The sequence below is a fragment of the Thunnus thynnus genome, chromosome 4 (assembly GCF_963924715.1).
Source record: "Thunnus thynnus chromosome 4, fThuThy2.1, whole genome shotgun sequence".
Taxonomy (NCBI): domain Eukaryota; kingdom Metazoa; phylum Chordata; class Actinopteri; order Scombriformes; family Scombridae; genus Thunnus; species Thunnus thynnus.
In genome coordinates, this window is record NC_089520.1 from 11,597,747 (window position 1) to 11,610,724 (window position 12,978).

Consider the following 12,978-nt stretch of genomic DNA (forward strand, 5'->3'; position numbering starts at 1 on the left):
AATGACTTTTTATATTAAGCATCTAGTCAGGCTGGAGACACACCCACAGCATTACCAGTCTTCTATGTATTACCACATATGAGCACATAATTCTATCAGTGTAAAATGAAATGATTATGAAAAAAGATCCGCCGTGCCAGAAGCCTCGTAGATTTCAATATCACCCATGACCCCAGATACCCTCATGGCTGTTGGATGGATTATGTGGTTTGAACTGCGGAAGACCAAAGTTCAAATCCGGTCAACAATTACATAATAGTGCAACAACAGCTGCCGTGTGCGGCTCTAAATGCTTGTTATTACGCCTTGGATAACAGATTATAAGGGTGGAGTAAACAGAATATACAATACGTGTTACTAATCTACCCAGAAGCGTTTCGAACTCTGCAGCCAAAACCTAGAGGGGTGTGACAAGATGTTAGCCATCTCAGACAAATCCTGAACTCTTCATGATTCACTGGCTGTCACTACAACAATTTATTGTGAATTCAAACTCACCTTTACAGCTCAAAGAGTAGATTTCTGTCAACTTTATTAACACTTTTCAGGACAATAAAAAGATCAAGATCACACACATGCAAAAAGATGCACCACCAATATGAATTGCCTTTACAAAATGTAAACACACACATCCGCTTCAAACAACATCACTGTTTTTATAGTAATCTTAGAAACTCTAACACAGGTTGTCAGAACAGAACATATTCTGTTATCTAAATTCATTTTACATAATCAAAATTCATTTTTTCAATTTTATTGTACTGATATGATATAAAACAACAATTTCTGTGCCAAACAACAGCATAACAGCAGGGTGGCTGTGGCTCAGGAGGTAGAGCGGGTCGTCCACTAATCGGAAGATCGGTGGTTCGATTCCCGGCTCCTCCAGTCCACATGCCGATGTGTCCTTGGGCAAGATACTTAACCTCAAATTGCTCCTGATGGCTGTGCCATCAGTGTATGAATGTATGTGAAAGGTTAGCTTCCTCTGATGGGCAGGTTGGGACCTTGCATGGTAGCCCCTGTACCCATTCAACATATGAATGTGTGTGAATGGGTGAATGTGATTCGTAGTGTAAAAAGCGCTTTGAGTGGTCGGAAGACTAGAAAGGTGCTATACAAGTACAGTGCATTTACCATAACCCTAACTGTGTATTATTATCAGATTACATACATACATTAAAAGAAATTAAACTATAAAATCAAATGAAAACATGGTTGCTAACATGTTACATCTTAACCTTCACCTTTTTTCCCACAAAGAAAAAGTAACCTTACAGCATACATTTTTTTTTGATGGATGCATTACATTTGCATACATGCATACATTTTTTAAAAATCAGTAAGCCTCAGCTGTGCATACATCCCGTGGGTGTGCAGTGGATTTGGAGTTGAGTTGACTTCGGTAAATTACTTTCAGAGATCTGTTGAAGCTGTCGTGTTAATCGATGATTTGAACCGACTTGTGCGCCGCCGTGGTGATGTCATTCACAAATGAGGACTTGCTCATTCCTTGCTGTAGGACAAAGAGTTAAACATAAATCAGAGTTTCACGTCAGTACTTACATACAGTAAGTGACACATTGACAAACTGCGTGTCGGAGTAGAAATGTGTAAGTGGTGTAAAAGTTTTTCTAGTGCATCATATTAATGTGCCATTGTACATGTGCAAACTAAGCCCTGTGAGTCTTCCTTTGAACTTGAGCTACTAGATTCCTCTGCCTTTCACTTCAGCTTCTCACTCACATTCAGTGAGCATCTCCTGACAGCACTGCCTAATCCATCAACCTTTCTCCCTCTGTTTCTCACAAATACCTAAGAGGGGTGTGGACTTTTAAGCGGAAAGTAAGTAACAGAGTAGACACACCCAAACCTTGACTAATCTTGGCACCCAGGGTTAAGCCTCTACTAACCTTTTTCAAGAAGCTCTGTGTGTCTTTGTCTGACCAGAGGTTGTAGAGAAGCAGCGATGCGGCTTTGCTGGCTTTTGGGAAATATCTAGAGGGAAAACGGTTATTGAAGTGAACCATGAATGAAAAATATATTCCCTGATGAGTCATAGGTATTACCCACATCTTGAACAGTTTTTATCTGCTCTTGTAAGTGCATATGCAGACACATTCTCTTTCTGTCCTTACCTGTTTTTGCTGAGATCATTCAGTGAGTTTATCAGGTTGTTGTTTAACAGGCGCCTGCCCATCTCAGGTTCCCTCATGAGCAGACAATTGGAAGTCTGACAGGCCATGGCCAGAGTGTCATCAGATTCGTTCCCTTGATTGGTGCCTGCACTGAGCATGCCAAGCAGCTCTGGGATGGCTTTACGAGCTTCAAGAAGTCAAATAAAACCCACTGGCTGTTTAACATGAGCAAACACTTGTAGAACTGCAAATGATTGTTTAAGATAATAGATTTCTGTCCGGAACTAACAATTCTCATCTGTGTGTTGTCCGAATAAAATAACATCTACGTCTAATGTAAAATTGAATGTAGATTTTAATAGATTTAATCATTTTATATGATCTTAGCATTTTTTTACACAATCAACATACTGCAAGTTTGGTCTTGTATTTGCTTCTTACCGATGGCACTGTGCAGGTTCGGGTTCTGGGTCAGGTTCCCCACCAAAGCCACTGCGTTTCTCTGCAAGTTGACTTTGTTTGACTTCAAAAGGGGACTGATAACTTGCAGACCGTTCAGTTTCTGCACAATGGTCTGACTCATTACACTGGAGACCTTTGAATGTAGAAAAACAGATCAACTCCTAAACTCAGGAAACAACATGTTGTGTGAGGAAAGTTCAAATTTACCTACAAGTTACAAATTTACACGGAGAAAATGTAAAAATAATCCCAAACTTATCTCTGCAACTCTACACAAAATGTATTGTGGGTTTTTTTTCCCTCAACAGAGTATAACTACACAATTTAAACTGTGATTCAATAGAAGACAGACATATTTTTTCTTACAATGCTTTGATGAGCAGTGAGATTCTGCAGTGCTCCACAACAGGCCTCCTGTATTTCTCCTTGCTGGCTAGAGCCCAGCAAAGACAGGTAACTCTGCAGAGTTTTGGAGTGGATCAGCCAGCCTGCCCCAGTAGGCTGTGGATCCTCAACAACTGGGAAGTCAAAGTGGTGCTGGACAAGAAAGCAAACAGATTATCCTCAACATGTCTCTGTCCATTGACCTCTGTATAGTATATCCTCTGCTGTGTCTGGCACATTGTCCTGCACTGCCTTGCACATTTGTATATTTGCACTCAAGCATGTCCATACTTTATTGTATAGTTCACCTTGACATATGTACATTGTCCAATTGCAGAAAAATTTGATTAAAAAAAAAAATGTATCAATATACTAGCAGTTGAATGCTTATATTACATATGTTGATTTTTTTTTTATATTTCTTTTTCTAATTTTTTGTTTTACTCTTATTCTTATTATTATTCTTTAGCACTTTGGCCTTTTTAGCACAACCTCAGGAGTACGCAAGCCTGCATTTTCCAGTACAACGTATATGAGCATGTGAAATATAAAACCTTTCAATCTGTAGCCACTGTCCTAGTATTTCTGATGAGCTGTCATAATTAAAGTATCCCTTGGGCTTTAGTCTACATCAGTATGTGTGCTTGTTTGTGTTGTACCTTGTAATCTGATGTTTTGCTCTGTGGACTGAAGCAGCCGATGGGGCCAGAGTCGCCCCCACTCTGGCTCCTGTTGAAAGTCTTGGCCAAAGCTGTGATCCTGCTGAACAGAGCCGGAGCCTCGGCCTCCAGTTGGAACGTCAGATTGTGCAGGATGCAAACGCAGTTTTCAACTGACTGAACAGGTAGAACAACATGGGAGACAAGAGTTTCGCAAAATGGCTTCACGCATCCCGACACACACATAACATAATGACTTGATCAAACATCTACGGGGGTTGCACCAGCTATGTGTTATCTGGCATGAGCCATTTGGCATCAGAGCACATCATAGTAAGCTGGATCTATACTGAAATATCATATCAATAAATTAGGTCTCAAATGGATTACTGTTGTGTCGTAAAATGGCATGTTATTGATGAAAAAATGATGCTGTGTGGCAGAAAAACTGCTGTTTTAACATCAGTGAGTTCTGTGACATTTTACAATTTACACCTAACCTAGGGGCAAGTATAACTATTTAGTGGTTAATTAGAGTTATGTTGTAACCTATCTCTGTGGTGCAGCTGCTTTCTGATATGTGCAGCTCTTTGCTACAGAGACATCAGAGCCAGCTGTAAATTACCATTTTGATATCTTTACGACTACACACAGATTCACTGTAAACAGTAGGCTTTATGTGGTATTCAGTGAGTGATAATGGTGGTGGGGTGTTGCGTTTGAGGGGAAGGGTGGGGGTGCCTCCTATTTGTTTGGATCATGTGGCCAATTCTTACACATTGCACCTTTAATCACCTAATTTAAATATTTCATAGTATATATGAAATATATGTATAAATATATGTATATGTATTATATATGTATAAATAACTGTATAAAAGGTTACAAAATATAGTAAATAGTCTTCTGTGCAGCAGAAAACAGAGCACATCCACAGTATGTCGCTGTAGAACGACTCTGAGCAAACGTCAGCTACATAAGAGCAAAGATTGATTAACTTCAAACTGTATCTCTTTGCTACATTGACAAATGTTATTTTTTTCTATTCACGTTCCACATGAATGGCACATGGCACACACACACACGCACACACACACACTCAGTGGGATTAGCAGACAGTATAAATAAACTGTACAATTTACCTTATCATCCGGTTTGCCTGCTTCCACACAGCCTTTCATATAACTGACCAAAGAGTCGACCAAACCTCGACATTTTCTCATCGCCTGTCTGTTGCTTTGCTTTGTACTGCTGAGGTTTCTGTTGAGATTAAAATACGAGATAATTAATGTTTTAATACATTACAGAGTAGACAGCTATATTATTAGCAATCACACAAAAAGCATTATTATTAAAATGTGAATCACTACTATCATTGTAAAAAGTTTCTATTACTATTGTTTTCTTAGTAGTAGGAGCCAATAAAGGGCCCAGTCAGAAACTCTCTATTTGTTGTTCATTTAGAAACAATTATGGAAGGGAATTGCATCAAAGTTTTCAAGAATTGATTCCCAGGAAAATCTTGTTTGAGATTAATTTCACCTTGCTTTAAAAGTTAACAATAGTCATCTTGTACAGTCAGGGGAGTGAAAAAAACAACAGTCAAGTCAAACAATTACAGTTTTCCCAGAATGATACAGGAAATCAGTCAGGTGATTTACATAGCGGTTGAGTGTTTGCAGCTATAGTAGATAAGATCATTATATAGTGTGCTGATATCACCCATAGGTCAGGTTTGATTTATGACGATGTTATACACTCATCATTTACTCGAGGATCCTGTTTACTGAAGCAAATTAGAGACCTACATGGAAATGTCAGACACAACACAGACTCTGCAGGCTGACGCTCCTGAGGAAACCTTTTCAAAAGCAGAAACTCTGACGGAAAGACCTCTTTATAGGTGCAGTCAAGCTCATGAAGAAGATGGCTCAAGGCTCAGGGCTTATTTATATCAATGAGGGTAGACTAAATATGAGAAAGAAGGCAAGTCAGTATAAAGGAAGTAGATATAAGAGCACCACAAACTACAGCCTCCAAAATGACCATGAAGTTGAATAAACACCTCTCTAATTGGCAATTGAGTGTGTGTCCCATCTATGGTAATGATATTTAATCTACTTATAATTTCACACATATTTCTCACATGATTTCATAATTAACTTTCATGTTGTTGCTCAAAGTTGATGGCTGGATCAAACAGATCCACTTTTTTGAATAAATAAATTAGCCTATATGTATCATCACATTGTTATACTATCCATTTATTCCGGTCCCAGCCTGGATAATGTTCATTGCAAGGTAGTTATTTATTTCCTGATTGCCCTGTAGACTAAAAACGATCACTGAAAAATCTCTTAAACTCCATGTACACTAATGTTAAGTCCACTCCCTCACCCTCCTGCCTCACCTGAGACATATAAAATCCACAGTTGTTTTTATATGTCTGGAGAGTTCAAAGTTGGGAGTTGTAAATTGGAAAGACATAAAGAGATTAAGAGTGTGACTGAGAGTAGTAGTAGTAGAACTTGGCTCATCACAAATCTTCTCTTATGCACACATCATCATATTCAAACAACATAAATCTATACAGGAAGTATATATATATATATGTTCCTAAAGCTTTCAAAGTGATGCATCTTTCCCTGGTGCATTTCTGATATTTATATCAGTTAAAGCAGGGTGCGATTTGCTTCTACTGAGTTACTTTCATCTCCAGTGGGGACATAAATGTATCCAGCATAGTGATTTATGCTGCTTCACCCAGAGACAATATAAAATATCTAAAATAAAAATAGACTATTTAAAAAAAAATCTAAGTAAAGTGCTGCAATATGAGAACAGTCTATAGTGCCAGCTACAATAAAACCAGAAATGAACTTTCACTGTCAGCACTTGCACTCATGTGACAATAAAGATGATATGGCGTCTACTCCTGCAAATGCAGTGGTAAAGTTCAAATTTCGCAATTGTTTATATCTATATAGGCCATCTGTGGCTCTGATTTATTTTCATGAAAATGACCTGAACTAAAGTATTATACAGATATGAAAAAATGAATTAACAGTTTGGTCTATAGTTAGGACACATAGAAGTGAAAGAACTGAAATTATATCAAGTGCTCAGTTACATTCTTTTCTTACCTCAGACATCCAGTGGCGTGAAAGAGGACCTCAGGGTCTTGGCTGTTACTGATGATCTGGTCAGGACCTGTTGTGTAAGGCAGGATCACACGCTCCATTAAGACAGGCAGAGCACTGTTCAGCAGGTCTGGCTTCAGGCTGTCTGCAGAGGATAAATTCCACAGGAGACCTGGAAAGAAAAAGAAAACCTCAGCTATTTGACATCAGCAGGACATCGATCAAATATTCATTCACTGCTTGTTTTAAAATTATAAAAAGAAAAAATGTTCATATAGGTTTAAAGATTGTATAAATTTGACTATTCTATCCAGTGTCCAGTTGATAAGTTATAATAGTTTAAACATTTAATACATTTTCATCTAATGCAACATTTAGACTCATCATTAGAACAGCAACAAGATATTTTTGGCAACAAGCTTCAAATGCTAATGACACTTTGCAATACAACAACAGTCAAAAACGGTTTTGTGATTGACAGTAGGATCTAAACAGGACTATGGTACACTATACACAAGTGGTGCTCTGTCTGTCTTGTTTGCATGGTTAGGTGTGTGTCTGTATGCTGATGCTAATTTGTACCTGTTAGCTGTTTCTGTATCTCTACAGAGTTTGCATCTCTGAGCAGAGCTACAGCCTCCGTGATGCCACCGCAGCGCTGTATCTCCTTCTTGTTGTCGCCGTTTTTAAAGGACAGGTTACGGAGGGCAGCTGAGGCTGTCTGGCTGATGTGTGGACTGGGGTCACGCAGCAGACCGACCAGGGGAGGGATCCCGTTGAGCTTTAACACCTGCGAGACAAGAGAGCTTCAGGAGTTAGCACACCTGGGGAACACATAATAATTTACCACAGGCCAAATAACAGGGATTTATTTTAAACAGTGATGTCGGATTATTGGTTTCATAAGAAGCTTCTATTTTCTATGATGAATTACAGTGAGTTAAAGGATGTTCCACAGAAATGGCAGGTAGAAACCAGTAGTTAACCCCACAGAAGATCAGCTCCTGCGCACTGTCAGCACCTAAACTTGGAAAATGTATAATTTAACCTCCATTTTTTAACCTCCATTGGACATTTTCACACGTGTGTGATTTTTTGTTTTGAATATTTGCTTTGTCTCCAGTGTACCTGTCTGTTTACTGGTGTGAAAAGACAATTGTTTTTGTAGGGAGGACTTTGTCCGAAAAACCTCAGCTGCAAGGCTGGATTACCAACTGGCCTAGGGCTGCAACTAACAGCTATCTGTCAATTATATTCTCAATTAATCAATTAGTTGTTCAGTCTATTAAATGTCAAAAAATGGTGAAAAATGTTGATCACCGTTTTCCAAAGCCCATGATGCAACCTAAAATGTCTTATTATATCCCGACCAACAGTCCACAACCCAAAGATGTTCAGTTTACTGTCATAGAGGACTAAAGAAACTAAAGAAAACATTCACATTTATGAAGCTAGAACTAGAAAATAATGAATTTTCATTTTGGCAGGAAAATATATTTTATTATCTCCTCAACCTTTGTCACCTGAATCTCCACACTGAATCTCTGGTTATGCTCAGATGGAAATCATAAGCAGTCTGATGATATGATAAGAAAACAAGATAAACCACCTCTTCTTTGGCCTTGTCATCAATGAAAGTGTTGTGCTGGATGTAGGAGGCGCCACAGTGCTTATAAGTCTCGTCCTCACTGGAAAGATACTCCACAGCCTCCTTCATAGTGATGTCAGCAACTCCACTGTTCCCATTTGACCTGTAAGGGGAAAAAAAAAAACAATTTATAAACACTGAGAGCGTGCGAGCTTCATTTGTTCATTCAAAACATTCTAACAATTCTATGAAATTAAGAAAATGAAGCATGTTAGGGAGAGAAAACTTTACTTTCTCACTCACCCAGAGTCTCCTTTGCTCTTGGGTGCACACTCAAAGACCGGAGGCTTCGGAGGTGTTTTGGACAACGTGTTAATTTGGCCGCACACTACCTGGAAGTTGGGTCTGGTCTGACCTGTGCCGTTCACAGTGTACAGAGGCTGAGACTGGACCAAGGTGTTTGTTATAAACTGACTCCTATCTGCCCTGTAGGTGCTGTTTTTGGAAAGCAATCTCTGCGGAGGAGTAGAGTGTTTTGGCATGGAGCGCTGCCAGGCCTGATCAGGCTCACTGCGGCTGCTGTTGGTTTTACCGACCGCCATGGAGACGACGGGGGCGAAACTCCGCTCATAGTGAGCAGATGCTGCTGTGTTTCTCTTCACAGTGGATCCCTTGGAGATGCTGATTGTTTGCCAGTTGTTGTTTTTCTCTTGGCTGAGCTGCAGAGCCAAAGAATGCATGTGTTTGTAATGAAAAATAATCCTGTCTGGTGAAGGCTTATTTCACCAGCAATGAAGTGTGAGCATGAAGAGTGACTGACATGACATGGAACTGGCAATGAATTAGAACAAAATGTGAAAGAAATGTGCAGCCATCAAGCAGTGTGGTCATATGAATGTGGGAGAGAAATGTTTGTGTGAGAAGACAGAAATAATTTGGAAGGTTCTGGAAACTGTTTTTTTTTTAGACAGAAAAGGGAGAAACGTGATTTTTGAGTCTCTGTGTCTTAGTATTAAAGGATAGCTTCACTGTTTCTCAAGTCTGTCCTAAAACAACAGCCAGATGCCCAAACAAACACTGACACATGAATTTCTTGCCATAATCATTCCTCCTGTTGGCCATTATCATTATGCACTTTCAATGCATGATTCAATGTAAGTGATGGGGGACAAAATCCACAGCCCTCTTTCTTTGCAAAAATGTATTTAAAGGTTTATTCAAAGATAATATGAAGCTTCAGCCATCCAAATTAGTCAATATTCCCTCTTTTTGTTACTATACTTCCACCGCAGCTCAACAGAGAATCACTCTCCGAGGAGACACAAAGAGGAAAATGTTTACTAAAAAAACTGTAACCATGGAAGATATCCACTTTGTTTGACTAATCGAAACTGCTGACGCCTCATATTATCTTCATATAAATATTATATTGTAAGCTTAATCTTATCTAGCTGTAATCTTCACATGGTCAGTGTGAACAGGAGGAATGATTACAGTGAGCAAAACCTATTTTGATTTTCATCTGGGCAGATTTAAAAAACTGAGAATCTCTCCACACTTAGCTGCAAAAAGAAAATGCACACTGTCATGGGTGTTTCTTGTGCTATTTCTGCAATGGTGATGCATCAAATAGTGGTGAAAGACAACTCTATCACTCTTTCATAAGTCAGTCCTTAAAACTTCCTTCAGACTCACATCAGTTTCTCTTGGATGACACTGTGAGGTTAATACAACCACAAAAGTTGCTTTTGTCAGTTAACGGGTGTGATAAAGAATGATAGATAAACTCTAAATTTACTCACAGTTTTAGAAAAGCTCTTTCCAGACAGGGCATTTCCATTAGGTGTGCTGTACTTGAAAACATCTGAGAACACACTGTCAGACAAAGGGCCTACAAAGAAATATTGAGAGTTATCAGCTCTTATCATCTGAACAATAAATACCTGAGGTCACTGCTGCTCATTTATTGGCTCTAAAGAAGAAGTTGAATCTATTCAGTTCTCCAGTGGCAAGCCTGATCTATGGTTTATGCTTCATCACTGTCACCACTTTGGTAGCAGGAAACAGAGGCCCAAAGTGGGAACAGGGCTAAGTGAAAGTCTGTGTGGATGTTTGCTAAATAAAACTATAAAGATCACACTGCAAACCTTTTAAAATGAGCAGATTCTAATGTTAATGCTCAATAAATAAACATGTCTATCATCTTTTTAAGAGATGGGACATGATGGACCTTGAAATAAAATATTTTAAAATAAAGTTACTCTTGTTGTTCTGATTTTCAAACATTTCATTCTGATTTCACAGAGAGGCGGGTCTCATGGCCATCTTATTTTTTTTCTTTTTCTCTTATAATTGCTTTTTTGTAAAACTGCCAGCCTGTCCAGTCACTCCACATCAACAGAGTTTGGAGTGTATAAGATTTAGATCAGAGCTGTAGCCAGGATTTTAGAAATATTGAGCTCACAACAACCGCTCTCTGAAAACTGACCAGAAACGAAGAAGAGGGTCCCTTAAATGTTTGAATTGATTAGATTTTTTAACTGTTTGATCACACTTTGTCATTTTCTTTCTCCACTATGAAGGTGTTAAATAAATACATAGGAATACAATTCTGTGGTAGAAATGCTCAAACCTAGATTTATGTATTATATTGTTTGCATATAACTAGTAAAATTTAAACATATAAACACACAAACAGTGAAATCAGCTTTTTGCTTTGTGATACTCTTTACAATAACATGCAGTATTACAGTATCGCAGTACTGTTTGTGATACTCTCTATAATAACTTGCAGTATTGCAGTACTTTAAAAAAAAAAATTGATTCCAATGTGTAAGGTTTTAATTGTAAAATGTAAATAAACTAAAGCTCCAAACAAACTGTCTCACAACTTTTCTGTTAACAAGTGCCAATTAGTATCAGATTATATATTTTCCAGGCAACTTCCTGGGAAATAATATTTGAGAAAATTAATAATTGCTGTTTCAAAACCATTTTCAAGCTGAAATCCTGTTGTAGAATTAGTGAATCCTGGTGGGAAAAGTTTTTTAAAAAAAATACAAAACATACAAGAATCAGCCTAATAAATGTGCAGAACTTGAACTGGCCTTGGCGGAGTCTTACTTGTTGGAGATAAAGAAGTGGATCCACTCTTGCTGCTTGACTGTCTGGACTTGGTTCTCTTGATACTTTGCACTTGCTCCAGGACCCGCTGCTGTCCTGATCTGAACTGCTTCACGGACGGCAGGGCCAGGGACGTGTCATCCACATTCCCGATGGAAATGGCTGATTTCAGCGGATCCAGACTCGTCATTTTTGTAAACTGTCTGGGTTGCTCGACTACATCCAGAGGAGGCTCGTACTAGAAGCCAGTCAGCTGCGGAGCATCGGCGCTGTCTGAGGTATTACAAGCACACCTTGCCCTGCCCTGCACGGTTTGACCGCGCCCATACACGAACAATAGAGCTTCAAGACTGAACCGCAGAGTTTAACTCTCACTCCCTGCTTTCTTTTGCTTGCCTTGACTTATACCCTTCGATTAAATTGAGGAACTGTGCAGCTGGTTAAACCATTACTCCCACTGATGGGAACTAAGTACATTTACTACTCTAGAGTAACCTATTTTTACTTGAATATTTCCATTTTATGCTACTTAATCTCAGGGTTAACTATTGTACTTTGTACTCTACTACATGTATCTGACAACTACTAGTTCAATTTCACCAGAGTTTAAAAACGATGCATTATAAACTACGCAACAGTGGTGCCACATTCACCAGCCACATCATAAAAAAGCTATTTACTCATTCATGTGCCAGCAGAGATAATTTTTATGATCAATGACAAGAGGAAGTAGCTACACAAATCCTTAAAAGTACAAACACAACAATGTAAAAATATACCATTACAAGATTCAAAATCATTGACGGATTATGAGACAATGGGTCCCTGAGCACAGACATGTAAAAGGCCCCCCACCAGATAAATCCCAGCTGTGTCAGTCAGTCGTTTTGTGTCTCTTTCTGTGACATAAAGCAGGTGAATCAGAGCTCTCAGGTGCTGCTGTTGGTTCAAAAACCTGCACTCGAACACCTTCAGTACTCAGTTCACATTAGAGATGAAGAGAGGCTCTCCAAAGCTTCCTACCACAGCAGATCCACACTGACACTTGTCACACAGAGATTGTACAAAATACTATAGGAAAGCCTGAGATGCAAGTAAAGCATTTTAATGAAATGTTACTGTAGCATCAGCATGCCGTGGATCTGTAACATGAAGGAAAAATAAGCAAAAAGGAAAAATGAATGTTTGATTGGATTTGGGTGTCAGATATTCAATATTTAAAGACTCTGAGAAGGATCAGGAGCACAAACTGTGATCACTACTTTTAACTGAACTGAGGTCGGTGACTTTTCAACAAGAGATGTTAACTTCAAACAGAGGCTCTGGTCTAGGGCCCCCCTGACTGCTTGGGCCACTGGGCCTGAGCCCAGTAGGTCTGTTCAGTGATCCTTCCATGTTCAAAATTCAACTTAACTAGATGTACAGAAGTATTATCAGCTATTAAAGTGTCAAAAGTAAAAGTACACATTCTGCAGACAAATGGC

The 12,978-nt window shown here is 38.9% G+C and overlaps 1 protein-coding gene across 1 annotated transcript; it reads right to left on the reverse strand.

The window, feature by feature from the left end:
* Window positions 1–515: 515 nt before the first annotated feature.
* pkp1b (plakophilin 1b) lies at window positions 516–12,036 on the reverse strand. The gene is made up of 13 exons (XM_067586691.1): window positions 11,495–12,036; window positions 10,174–10,262; window positions 8,675–9,090; window positions 8,393–8,534; window positions 7,366–7,573; window positions 6,787–6,955; window positions 4,786–4,903; window positions 3,644–3,820; window positions 2,967–3,137; window positions 2,580–2,733; window positions 2,139–2,325; window positions 1,914–1,998; window positions 516–1,516 (listed from the first exon to the last, which is right to left on the reverse strand). Exons 1-13 carry the CDS (start codon window positions 11,682–11,684, stop codon window positions 1,442–1,444), a joined length of 2,181 nt encoding a protein of 726 aa, XP_067442792.1. The 5' UTR covers window positions 11,685–12,036; the 3' UTR covers window positions 516–1,441.
* Window positions 12,037–12,978: the final 942 nt, after the last annotated feature.